General features: G+C 41.5%; 1 protein-coding gene across 1 annotated transcript in view; it reads left to right on the top strand.

Moving 5' to 3' along the window:
• The window catches only part of si:dkey-172j4.3 (diacylglycerol kinase eta), a 72,093-nt gene that overhangs the window by 50,599 nt on the left and 7,732 nt on the right, over positions 1 to 13,762 (top strand). The window contains exons 10-24 of the mRNA XM_040140318.1: positions 317 to 419; positions 948 to 1,107; positions 1,353 to 1,461; positions 2,469 to 2,608; positions 4,363 to 4,450; positions 5,668 to 5,759; positions 7,908 to 8,007; positions 9,482 to 9,547; positions 10,622 to 10,793; positions 10,910 to 11,008; positions 11,302 to 11,386; positions 11,497 to 11,604; positions 13,032 to 13,128; positions 13,280 to 13,387; positions 13,600 to 13,713. Coding sequence (XP_039996252.1) covers positions 317 to 419; positions 948 to 1,107; positions 1,353 to 1,461; positions 2,469 to 2,608; positions 4,363 to 4,450; positions 5,668 to 5,759; positions 7,908 to 8,007; positions 9,482 to 9,547; positions 10,622 to 10,793; positions 10,910 to 11,008; positions 11,302 to 11,386; positions 11,497 to 11,604; positions 13,032 to 13,128; positions 13,280 to 13,387; positions 13,600 to 13,713 — 1,641 coding nt within the window. The remainder of the gene's footprint in view (positions 1 to 316; positions 420 to 947; positions 1,108 to 1,352; positions 1,462 to 2,468; positions 2,609 to 4,362; positions 4,451 to 5,667; positions 5,760 to 7,907; positions 8,008 to 9,481; positions 9,548 to 10,621; positions 10,794 to 10,909; positions 11,009 to 11,301; positions 11,387 to 11,496; positions 11,605 to 13,031; positions 13,129 to 13,279; positions 13,388 to 13,599; positions 13,714 to 13,762) is intronic.

The raw sequence follows: 13,762 nt of genomic DNA, 5'->3' as shown, positions 1-13,762 counted from the left end.
AGCAGCTCCTTCAAACCCAGTAATGAGGACAATACAGGAAGTAAAAGGGTTTTTGTCTTCAAAATAAAAAGTGCAGCATTTGTCACTGGAACATATGAGGTACTGGAAGAGAAAATTTCTTTTTTCCATTTCTGACTGAGCTTCTGACAAATAGCAGTACACTTCTGTACACACAGTACCGCACACAGATGAATCAGAGTGGTATTTGAAAAGCTTATAGGACTGACATTTGGTGGGTTTCAGAGGGATATAATGACCTTTCCACTTCTACTGAAATATAGAATCACTATGGAGACCACTGACTGTGTAATTGCAGGTCCACAACAGCTGCAGAGAACAAATGGGGAAGGTGTGTCCCTTCGGTCAATGTCGAGTGTCAATCATCCCTCCCACTGCTCTTAACAGCATCGACTCAGATGGTGAGACACATTTTGCACACACACACACACACACACACACACACACACAGGCTCTTTTGTACTCGGTATTGCAGGTGCAGTAGGTTCAAAGTTCAGGTGTGCCACCTTTCAACTCCAGTGGCGTAAATCCTTGGGCTGCACAGGGTGTGACACCGCGACTCACCCTCGACTTTTTCAGCTGTCACACAAATGCTTACACTTACAATGTTAAAAAAACAACAACTACTGAACATTTTAAATGTTAGCATGCCTGGTCAAACCTTTTTAGCAGAAAATTGAAGAACATGGAAATATTGGCCACACATTTGTCAAATTTAGGGCAGCATTTGTCTGTTTCTGCATGATTTGGATAATCCAATTAGGTATCTGTCGTCAGGAACTTACATTTCTGACATAGTGACAGTTCTCCAGCGTTTAGGATCCATCACATAACAGCTTTCCCAACATGAACTTGAATCTGATAGCTAAAAACTATTTTACAGTCTTCTTATTTTTCAAGACATCCAAACAACAAACCTTCTTTTTCAGGCTTTTGGAAAGCCACCTCGGGGTCATGCTCCAGCCCTCTCCTTGTCTTGGTCAACTCCAAAAGTGGGGACAACCAGGGGGTCAAGTTCCTCCGCAAGTTCAAGCAGCTTCTCAACCCAGCTCAGGTCTTTGACCTGATGAACGGAGGACCAGAGCTTGGGTACTTTTTTAAAAAGTTTTTCTGAAATGCCGTAGTGCTTTTGGAAATTGGCCTGTGCATGATCCTACAAGCCGTTTTTTTGTCATTACATTCTGAGAATTGGTTGAAATGAGTGAAATGGTGATCAGGTAAATAGTTAAAATCCTTGAATGCAAGTATTGAAGTTGTACTTCTGCTGCCTTTTCATGACATCTCCCTCTTTCTCTCCTCATCCTCCCGTCCCATCCCACTCTCTCCTCTCTCAGCCTCCGCCTTTTCCAAAAGTTTGTGACGTTTCGTATCCTGGTGTGCGGAGGGGATGGCAGCGTGGGCTGGGTGCTCTCTGAGCTGGATAAACTCAACCTCCATAAACAGGTGAGAGCGACGAGGTGGAAGAGGAGGAGGATGAGGGGATGATGATATAATACCGACGTGTGAGGTAGGTGTGGAGAGTGCTGGTGTTCAAGAAAAGGCGGCGAGCTCCCCGTTGTGCTAACGTTAATAGACAACCTAGCTCTTATTTGGAATTACATTCAGAAGAAGCATTGAAAATAAATCATTTGGCACCTGGGGTCACCTGGGAGTCGTAGCCCGTAGCTGTCTGTCGTCCTGAAATCTAGAATGGAAATTGACAAATGTGAAACATCTGGTGGATGAAGCTTGCAGACATCTTGACTGTATTCAGACCAGAAAGGAAATAGATGTGCCAGTGTGTCAAGAATCAGCCAGAGTGACGTTCCTCTCTTGAGGATTATTACGAGCCAACGATCCAAAATTTCACACTGTTTTGAAACATCTGATATTTGTCTGTGTGATACCAGATGTTGTAGAGTTAGAAAGAATTTTTTTGGTCCTTCAAAGTGAAATTTGGGAGCAGAGTACTATTTGGTCTCCGTCTGTTCTTTAGTTTCTTTATTCACTTATCATGTATTCAGTTTTTTATTGTTCATTGTAACGATATTGTAAATAATGTTTTCTGACAAATGTAGGATTTTGACAAAGCTTTGATGAATAATTCATCTTACTACCATGCTCTTAAAAAATCACACAAGTAAACCTCAAGTCACCTTCTAAGCTTTACTTGTTTGTGATTGGAACAGAAGACGCCTGCGTGACTTGTGCACTTTCATCGTGTTGATTTAAAACTTTAAAGAAAGTAAAATAAACCCTAAATATTAGTATAAGGAAGCTGACTGAAAATTGTATCCTTTAGTACATGTGTGTGAAATCCTTCACTGTGAATTAAGTAACCCGTACCAAACGCCGGTGGTGAGCCCGGCTTCCTCGGGATTCGTATTTTTTAATCAGAACTTTGGGTTTAGATCCTAAGATATTCCACAGGTCTGCTGTCTGTTGGTAAAAAGCGACCGATTCTTCCGCAGTGCCAGCTCGGTGTGCTGCCTCTGGGCACGGGCAACGACCTGGCTCGTGTTCTGGGCTGGGGAGGCCTCTGTGACGATGACGCTCAGCTGCTGCAGATCCTGGAGAAGCTGGAAAGAGCCACCACCAAAATGCTGGACCGGTAAGACCAGATGGGGAGTTGGTGGGTGGGTGGTGTTTGACGTCGTTTGCACTGTTTCTTCACTTGGTTCAATGTCACAGTCCAAATTAATTTTCTCGGTTTTCCATCAAGTGATTTAGTTTTCCGTCGTGTTCCTCAGTTGAAGTCCATTTCCAGTGGACTGGGGACTGAACTGCTTTTAGCTACATTATAAATGGGACTGTTAGTGGATCTGTTTTTGCCCTGTGATGGACAGGGAAACTGTCCACAGGGTTTTCTTAAAAGAAGTTGGCGGAGGACATCCCGAATGAATGAATGAATGAATGAATGAATGAATGAATGAATGCAGAGTCTAAATCTCCTCCCTCTTAGGGTTATATATTTCTTAAGGGCATCAGACAGGGACAAGCGATTGTGAAAACAATGAAAGTAATACCACAGGCATTTTAGCTTAGTCAAGACAAAACCTTTTACGACTTCCTGTGTTTCACGAAGTGCACAATGTGAGCTTTGTTTTTTTTTACAGTGCACCTTGGCCGTTGTACCTTTGCGGCAAATTCTTGACTCTAGGGTTTGCGAAAGAAATACGAAGCTTCATTGTAGTCTAGCAAAAGTCTAATGCTTATTGGAATGCAAAACCTTAAGTAACGTCGCGTACATACCTGAGTGCATGTGTAACACTTAAGAAATGTACAGTATGTTGTGCAAATGTGTGTCTTGAGTTATCAGTTTCATCATCTTCCTAAGAGCTGCCTTCTTCATATTGACTTAAGCACTTGATAAAAGGCCATTATCACTTCATCCGGGTATTTAACGCCTCAGCAGACGCACCCATTTTTGTGCACGAGCCCAAAAATAATGTACCCAAAATAAAAATGCGCCTGTTCTTCAGCCCTTTTGATTACAGTCGTAACTCTGGTCTCCTTTGAAACTCTTTAAATTTTACAACCAAAAAGTCAGAGTGAATATAAGAGATGCTGAACCAAAGCTACAGAGGCACAGATATGGTAGAAACGTAAACTTAAAAAAGAAATGCTTTTTTTTCCCTCTTTCTTTGGCATAAAAAAGGAATATAAGGCCTTTGGTGGGACCTTTTTGTGTGGAAAACACTTTGGAAGCTACTGCCACAAGTCCGAACCAATTATGGGTTAAAAGCTTTTGCAGTGATATGTGATGCCCTAAGATGCTTTGCACAGACAGAATCAGGAGACTCAGAGCTTTCAGACAATGTATAGTTTGTCAAGATTGTGTGAAGATGAAGTCCGGTACAGACCAAAACACGCCTAATGTTTCGCTGCCACCTGTTGTGGCCCTGTTTTGTTGCAGTGTGTGTGTGTTTTTTGTTGTTTGTTTTTTTGCTTTTTTTCATCAGTGACACACAGACCATAGTAAATAGCTAGTAACAGCACAAATGTTAATACAACACGGTTTCACAATGGAGTTCAGGGATTAAATGTCTTTGCTGAAGGGCTTTTCAGCAGGACACGTGCATCTTGGAGTGAAATCTTTCACAGGGAGTTAAACATTTGATTTAAAAGAATGGAATTTGATTTGGTTAAAAGTGTTCAAATCCGTCTTTGTCCTTAGCTTGAACTTTGTTGCTCTGCTGTTTTTGTTTGTTTTTAATCAGCAGCGCTACCACAGATACAAAAAAGGACATGATGGTGCTTTGATTCCCTGTCTCCGCTCTCCTGTATCAATCTGATTAGCTGATGATAACGTCTTTTTCTTTTCGGGTGCCTGACACCGATTCATGTTTGTGTGTGTGCCGTCAGATGGAGCGTGATGACATACGAGGTGCCCACCACCAATAAACACACACCGATAGTGAAGGAAGACGACAGCCTCGATTCTCCTCTGCAGGTAAATTACTCCGCAGAACCTTCAGGTAGCTGTCTGCTTTTTGACAGATGGATTCCATAAATTGGCTCCTACAAACCTAGATCTCACAAGCTCCAAGAAAATATTTTTGGGAAAACATCCGTTGACAATCAATTGAACCTGGCGGCTGGAAGCCAAAGCAATCAGACCTCAACCACAGGAAGTGGCGGAGATATCGATGAAGGGCAGCTCTGTATTTGGAATTTAAGCTGAGCACAAAGATATTTAAATGTTTAAAAAAATCAGTCACCATGATTCTTCACCTGTATATCCCCAAATTTCTCACCCTCAATTCATTCAGAGCCTTGTTTTGCTTTATGCTTTTGGTTACATTTCCCACAGAAGCCCCTTTTTATTTTTCCATTTTAAAGACCTGACGCATGAACCAGAAACAGACCAACAAATAGCAAATTTATCCGGTCATCCTCATTGTGAGCATGACCAACATTACAACATTACCAGCATGGAGCTGCTAGCGTGGCTGCAGAGCGTTTGCCAGGTTAACCTGACGGGCCAATGGGTACCGATCAACAAGACTGTACAAATGTGGTACAGACACTCAACAAGGTACCAGTGTGTCCACATTTTAGAGATTGGGGTCGTGACTCCCAATGAGGAAAAGTCAAAGGATTCCAGCGAGGAACGGAGAGGTTAACCAGTATTTCAGACAAACCAAAAGCAGAACTAGGTCAGTAAGAGGTAAACAGGATTAAGTGGCCATCAGGTGCAGAGGTTGGGAACTCCTGAGACAAATAATCAAAGTGCATTTCAGTTTCAATTCCTTTTAAGCTCATATAATTGCCAAAGCCTACTAATGCCAGCGTAACATCTGGTTTCCAGATGTGACAGCAAAATGCTACACCACAGGCTAGGCGCTCAGAGACCTTCTCCTCCTAGACACATCACACTACAGTTCTAAGCTCTTTTTATTTTAATCTACAGTGTGTTCTGGTTTGTTTCAAATGTCTTTATTAAACCATGGATCAAAGCTCATTAGAGGATCTGGTTTTTTCAGGCGACGTTATACAATTTGATAGAACAAAAAAAGGGCATGAGTGTTGTAGAGAATGTCCAGTCCAACGTTTTCAGGAAAGCTCCAATTCAGGGTTTGTCTAGGCCTTTTCAACCAAAACAGTCCCAGGAATGAGTCTCCACCCTTTTCTTTTATAATTTTGAAGTCTTCTCCTTCTCTCCCTCAGGTCCACATCACTCAGTATGCAGACTCCGTGGCCTCCCACCTTGCCAAGATCCTGGACTCGGACAAACACAGTGACGTCATTTCCTCTGCCAAGTACGTGCCACGAATGCCTTCATAAAACAGGAACAGGAGAAGGGAGAGAAATGTGGACAGGAGGAGGAAGCAGGTGGAGGAGGAGAAGAAGGCGAGGAAAATGAAAACAGAAAGATGGGAGGATGAAGGTTGGGAAGGAAAAAGAGAGGAGAGATGATAGAGAGGAGAGATGTTGAGGCGGACAGAGAGGGGCGAGTGAGTGTCTGGTCAATGGGTATTGATTTTAAATTTTTTTGCTTTGGTCTCATCCGTAAGGAGACACACACACACACACATGCAGAGGGGACAGTAATTGTGTCCGGCAGTAAGTGAAAGAGACAGATGAATCAGTATTTAGGGGTCATCCTCAGTGCCATTACAGAGCACCTTTCTCCACCGCTGTGTGGGCTTTAAAACGCTGCTGATTGTAGCGGAGACCTGCAGCACATTTAAAACACCCCGGGGACTTTAGGACACACTTCACACTTCGTTTTCTTTTTTTTTTTAATCTAAAAAGTAACACCAGTGTTGCCAGACAGAGAAAATGTGGAGTCCCTTTTTTTGAAACGTGTATTTTTGTAGTCACAACAGTTTTGACAGGTGTCGATTAGCCGAGGGTCAGGAGAAGCACTCAACGTCTTAATAAAAATCTTTTCGAAAGAGTAAACAACATTAAAATTTAATTTGCGGGATTCTAACAGCATCAGCAAATTCATCCTGACACTTTTCTCTTTATATTTTTCCAGTAATTGATTTGAACTCATTCCTAATCCGCTCCCAGTCCCTGAAAAAGGAATCCATCTTACCTGGAGTTCCCTGCTTAGTATCTTAAAAATATAAAGAGGACGTATGTGCGGATGTTCAATATGATCTTATGTTTCGAATTGCTATGGAAAAATAGCGACAAGATTGAGGCTATTTTCAGAGTTTACTTCATGTGTAGGGCTGTAACTGATAATCTGATTTACTGTAAAAAAAAAAGAAAATGTGTTGTCATTTTGCCAGCAAAGACACTAAAGGAACATTAATTAATGTAAGACTGCTATCAGGCTCTAAGGGTTCCTTCTAACCTTGAACAATTACCTGTTGCTGCCGTACAAGGGTCACATTTGACGATAAAGGAAGGATAAAGTGGAGGCTAGAAATGAATTCCTTCTTCTGCTTTACCTTTTGGTTTCTTAATAGGTAATAAGAAATCACGGAGCATCACAAGCAGAAAGGCGGCGGACATTGTAAACACATGTAAGGAGGTCTGTGAGGACCAGGTGGCCTCCGGGAAGAGTACAGTAGACCAGAAATAAAGCGGTTCACAACTACATGATTGTGTTTGACAAGAGTCAATAAGAAATGCCACGTGTAAACTATAAAAGACTGAGCCTTTTCAGTCCGGTTGCCGGTTGTACATCCCAGATTTACTATGTTGAGTTGCTTATTTACAGACTGTGAGCACATACAAGAATCAGGAATCCAGCATTTTTGAGACTGTTTTCTTGGCAGCTGTGACACCAGAAAAATAACATCCTTTTTCTGCTAACGTCAGAGGATAATGAGAATCATCAGTAAGAGGACACAAACAAGGAATGGGGCACATAAACCATTTTCATAAGATCCGCCAACGCTCTGTCTGCAAAACTAGTGTGCAATCAAACATCTGTATCCAATTTGGAAATAAAAACCTGTCAGAGTGCACCTGCTGAGCCACGCCGGAGGAAAAGACTTTAATAAGTGAGGCCTGTGGTTTTCGAGCAATATTCATTTTACAGGATCCAATATTTGCTAAACGCACAAGGACCGTGCGAGTTTGGAGAAAACCTCTCTGCTGAGTCATGCCGCGGCAATGTAACAGCTGTGAGTAAATAGTGACTGTGTGGAGGCGACGTAGCTGACAGGCAGGTAGGCGGCAATGAAACAAGAGCGCGCGCGTCCGTGTGTGTGCGTGTGTTCTCCAAGCACAGCGACTGCACAGTGAATCACCTAATCTGAAACGTTTTAACCGGTAACGCGTTTCATTTTCCACGTTAATCATGTTAACGTTCACCCTCAACCCCCACCCCTCTCTCCTCTCCTTCCTCTGTTTGTGTGTGTGTGTGTGTGTGTGTGTGTGTGTGTGTGTGTGTGTGTGTGTGTGTGTGTGTGTGTGTGTGCGCACACCCGCCGCCGCTCCGTCAGGTTCCTGTGTGGGACGGTGCACGATTTCGTGGCGGAGGTGGGGAAGGCGTACGAGAGAGCCACAGAGAACAAGGAGGAGGCAGACGCAATGGCGAAGAAGGTAAATGATTTTGTGTGTAATGGTGTGTATTATATAAATGCTTGTATAACAGTAACTAGTGGGTAAGAGTAGGTAGCGTTGTGTGTACATAATAGAGAGAGTGGGTTGGAAATAGTTGTGTTGAAGGTTCAGTGGCACCAATCCCTCTTTTATTCTCTGCCTGTGGCAGTCCATGCTTTTACATCTGTTCAGTTATTTGACTCTTCATAAGAATTCAGAGACACCGAAGCTGGAAAGCTCAACACGAATGTTAAAGAGGGGATACAGAAAGTGGGTTAAAGTCACTCCTCTGGCTAAATATACACACATTTGATATATACGTGGATTTATATTCAGACTTATGGCATAAACCTGTTATTGATCATTTTTCACATGAGTTCGATTCCACCTACATTGTCAGATTGTCACAGAGAGTAGGAGAGAAGTAAACAGATAAAGGGCGGTCCAGCCGCAGTCTGGGTTTTGACCTAGTCTTGTTTTGTAAGAGCTGAAACAAGTAGACGATTAATGGATCAGTGGATCAATCGACTACAGCAGGAGTTTCATCAGTATCTATTTTGATAACCAATTAATTGCTAAAGTAAATGTGTAAGCAAAAATTCCCTGTTCCAGCTTGAATATTTTCTGGTTTTCTTAGCCTTCTGTGACAATAAACAGAGTATCGTTGGAGTTACCAAAGAACCATATCTTCCCAGTGGGAAATGTTTCTAAAATGATGCACAAGACCTCTAAAATATTTCCATTTGATGAAATGGTGCGGCCGTAGAAAAGACAAGGAGTCCCTGGTTTGAATATTTTGGTCCATGTGAATATCATTATTCATACTTCAAGCTTCAAAGAAGAGCTTAAACTGGTTGATACAAATATATATATATATATGATACTGTCAGACAATTGGGGAATAAGATGCTTTTTCCGACCTTAAAGCTGCTTTTTGAAAAGGAGAAAACTGGATTTCAAGGGTGTTTTTAAACTAAATTGTTAGAGCAGTTCTCTGTCGCCAGCAGGTAAAAGACCTACAAGTTTGAAACTGCAAAGAAAATCATGCTGAGAGGGAGAGTGCTTTGCTTTTTTTTTTTTGAAAAGACTTTCATGAAACATTTCCACAAAGAAAAAAATCTTTTCACCCAGCAGAGGCGGCTCAAGCCTCCACCAAACCCTCCCGTCAGAGCGCTTTGAGCTCGATCACGCCTCTTTCTTCAAATAAAGTGATGCTTTATTGATGCCCAGAGGGAAATTTGCCTGTTGCTTCTGCAAATAAAAGACCTCTATGCGCTGAATAAGAGTTGGGTATTGAGTTCACGCTGGTTTCAGGCGTTACTGCAGTCCCACGGACGAGAATTTAAATTCTGCCCAGCATTGATGTGTGCTGTTTCTCCCAATTTACATTCCTCTCATATGATTTTTGTAGTGAGCTACGGAGCAATACAAACAATAAAAATCTCTTTCTGTGCCTCTCTCGGTCTTCTCCCAGTGTGCATTGCTGAATGAGAAGCTCGATTCCCTCGTCAAGGCCTTAAGCGAGGAAGCGGAAGCCCAGGTAATAAAAATACCAATTATAATCAATATGTAATAGTCAGAGCAATCAGTGTAGTCTTACAGGCGGATTATAATCACATTACAGCTCAAGCACTTTAGATCAAGAAACAGTTGAAGTGTTTTGATCCAAAATTTTATTTTAACCTTCTGGAAAATGTTAATAAAACAATAACACAAAAGCCGCTTGTTTAAGGATAGTAGTTAAGCTGATATAACACTTTATGGATACATCATGTTTGTTTAAAGCGCTGTCTATTTTTAATATGATAAATACTGTTTGATTGATTATGTACTGTTGGATTGACAAATATTGCTATTTATGGCAGTGGGTCCCAACCTGGGGGTCAAACTCTTATTTTTGCCCTATAAAACTTATATTTGTCTTATTTTTTGCCTCTTCCTCGTTAAATACGAGGTAGTTTTACCTCTTCGGGCCTCTAGAAATATCCAGATTAAAAAATCTTGAGAAGGTAAAAATCATTTGCGAAACTGAACGATGTTTTTAGCTCAGAGAGGATACAAACCTGACTCAACCTGATCACTTTGCAGTAGTAGAAGTGAAAAAAATGGCTTTCCTCAAAGAAGCTGAAAAACAAAATGGCATACATCTTTTTGCGTCTCTGTCCCCTATGGAGTCTTTTATTCACAGATTGATTTTTGCTGCTTTTAAAGAAGTAGAAGGGGAGAGGCACAGAATTCTATCTTTAAATCAAACGTCTATGTATATTTTATATTTGATAAATAAAATATGGATATCCTCATCCTCTAACAGTTCTGCCTGTAAACGAATATTAACTGCTGCCTCCCTTTGTCAGAAATAACATGAAGATAAGATGTCGCACCGGTATAAGACTCGACAGGGCAGGAGGAGTAAAAATTTATGAATGAGGACACATCTGGTTATTACTGCTTTGGTGATACTGTGGTGATGCTCCCAGGTTGCCACTGCTCTTAAATTGAAATAAATCTCATGGGGAAATCGGGCAACATCAGGAACTCTACAAAAGTTCCCTTAACAGGTATATACAGATTTTACAACACCAAGAGGACATTTCCCTTCTCTATTTTCACCCAGGTGGTCCCAGCAGGTTCGGTGCCCAGCCAGGAGAGTGGCGGCTCGAGCCCCGGTGAAAGTGGCGGTGAGTCGGGTTCAGAGGGCAAAACATACAGGTCCAAGGAGCAACTGATGCTCAGGGCCAACAGCCTGAAGAAAGCCCTGAGGCAGATCATCGAACAGGCTGAGAAAGGTAAGAGGAAGGCCGTTTGACCTCAGTATCATTTTAAATAAAGCATCAAATCTTGCTTCTTTTGTGAACATGAGCGTGCTTGAGTGCAGTTCACCGATCATTCTTCATCATTTCAGTGGTGGATGAGCAGAACCGACACACGCAGGTCCAGAGGATGTCGTCCTCGTCCTCCATCAAAAGAGAAAATAGCGAGGAGCTGAAAGATGCTGAGCAACGTAAGTGTCCCTTCAGTTTGAAGTCAGCAGGAACACGAAGTGAAGGAACAAAGTCCAAAGCAGTTTGTATATTTTGGAAAAACTACATCCTTATTTTAAAAACTCAGAAGAGATTTGAGTTTGACTCCTTTCTTCAAGAATCACCCATAATTTGCCTGACTCTATGTGAACCAAATAACTGTTTAAAATATTAATGTAATAGCAAAATGTTGGACATTTTTATGAGACCTTTGTTATATGAGACCTATTTTCATTTGGATGATATTTCATTTACCTATCATGCCTCCTTCCAGGTCAAGGAATCTTTAGTCCCACCTCCCCCATTGTCCTGGAGAAACCAGAGAGCCTCAACACCGTCACCTTCAACGAGGACTCTGTGTAAGTCTGTGTATACACTTGTCTATTTGTATGTGCTTTGCATGTGTTTTTGCTCCTCAATGCATTATGATTTTTTTTTAACGAGTGATTCATATCCTGTATATCTGTAGACAATGTTCAGAGAAGTGTGTGATGAACAACTACTTTGGTATCGGCCTGGACGCCAAGATTTCCCTGGAGTTCAACAACAAGAGAGATGAGCATCCAAAAAAATGCAGGTATGAAGACACACACACCCATATACACACACAAATTATAATCTGTTTACTGAACGCTTCTGTTTAATTATGTGACCCAAAAGCTCTCTTTACAAAGAACAAATCTTAGTGTTGCATCTGTAAAACCATATTAATCCCTGTTTGGTATTCTTCCACCTAAGATCAGCATTGGAAGTATTCATTGGACACACACATTTAGAAAATACTTAACCCTATTCTTTGTTGGAGATTTTATCTTTAATGTGTATCCATGTAAACATAAAGTAAAGGGTTTAGCAAGATTGTCTCTGGAGTGTTAATCATTAGTTTTAACACGTTTTTTTTTTCATGTTAATCTCAGTTCATTGGCCTTTATCTCAGTGCCAAACCTGTTTTTTGTTGGAGTTACATCTTTTTTAAATATCTGTAACATATTAGCCCAAAACAGGGGTCAGACATATACAGCAACACATCATCTGCATATAACGAAAGTCCGGTTTATAAATTACCCTGTACTGATGGTGCAGACTTCAGGGCAATGAATAAGGGATCAGTAGCCAGGGCAAACAACACAGTGCTGATAGGGCATCCTTGTTGATTACCCCAGGGGAGTGTGTAAGATGAAGAGTGCAGACTGTTGGTAACTAGTGATGCTTTAGGGGATTGATAAAGGCTAGACTTGCAGACTACGTCTGGTTCAGGAAGTACAAGCCCCATTCATTTTTCCAATAGATAATGTAAAGTGGCTCAAAGTTGGATCTCCTCTACGAATGGAACCGCATGAAACACAACAGTTTAATGATCAGCACAAAAGAATAACAACTGTTTGAGCATATATCTGGTTGTTTGATGAAAAATTGAAGGTACAAGTTTTGTGTACATAAAAACTTTAAGGGGTAAAATTAAATACGACTCCCAAGGTGCATTGCGTCGCTAATAGTGGGTGGAAGCTAAAGATCACTGTGTTGATAAAATTGACCAGACAATCTGCAGTTTAAATCAATTTACTTTTGATTTCTAGGTCAATTCGTGAATTATAATTGGTCAGTTATAGCATTGTGTTTTGTTTTCTCCGTGGCAACAGTGCCTGAGGCTCGTGGGTATCGTAATATATAGATCTATCCGTCATGGCACACTGGCAGAAATAGCATGATTTCTCAGGAAGAAAGATGAAATCATTAAAACCGGTGGTCATAGCAAAAACCTGCATCGTTGCAGATTATCACATTATCCGGGGAGACTGTTAAGTAACATCAAAGATAATGTTAAAAGAAAATTGTGAAATTAGGATAAAGAATGGCAAAAAACACTTGAAGAATTAGCTGCACCTCCTACTTGGCACCCCTGTTCTCAGTGACTCAGCTTAATCATTCTCTGATCCATAAAGTTTTAATCTCATGAAACAAAAACAGCGTTGATTGGTTTCTCCCTCCTGTCTTCTCCTGCAGCAGTCGCACCAAAAACATGATGTGGTACGGGGTCCTGGGGACCAAAGAGCTGGTCCAGAAGACGTACAAGAACCTGGAGCAGAGAGTTCAACTGGAGGTCAGACACATACACTAACACACTCACACTGATTTGGGAGGAACAGAATGTAGCTGCCTCCGTTGTGGGACACAAATTGCTACCAGCTGCTTTCTAACATCCTGAATTTTTTTTCTACCCTTCTAACTTCCTCTCTTCTTCCTCTCCTCAGTGCGACGGCATTCCCATGTCTCTGCCGAGTCTGCAGGGCTTGGCTGTGCTCAACATCCCCAGTTATGCAGGCGGTATCAACTTCTGGGGAGGCACCAAGGAGGATAATGTGAGTGTAGCGTGATTGATCCACACATTTAAAAAACCAAAAAAAAAGAAACATGTGTAACTCAAAAGTTTCTTTCTTTTCAGTTAGATCCAGAACTGGGTCTTCATTTTTAATTTTTTTTTTTATCGCTGAAAAGTGACTCTATTTTAAATTGGCCTCATTGGAAGTAATTTAGCTGATGTCCTTTGCTTTCATCTCTTACATATGTTCAGAACTTCGGGGCCCCGTCATTTGATGATAAGAAGTTGGAGGTGGTGGCAGTGTTTGGCAGCATGCAGATGGCCGTGTCCAGAGTCATCAACCTGCAGCACCACCGCATTGCACAGGTAACACACACATCCTTGCATCCTGAACACCCTGAGCTTTGTAATCACA

This window comes from Xiphias gladius, chromosome 12 (assembly GCF_016859285.1).
Source record: "Xiphias gladius isolate SHS-SW01 ecotype Sanya breed wild chromosome 12, ASM1685928v1, whole genome shotgun sequence".
NCBI lineage: Eukaryota > Metazoa > Chordata > Actinopteri > Istiophoriformes > Xiphiidae > Xiphias > Xiphias gladius.
The sequence above is the reverse complement of the archived record's forward strand: the minus strand, read 5'-3'. Positions and strand labels throughout refer to the sequence as shown.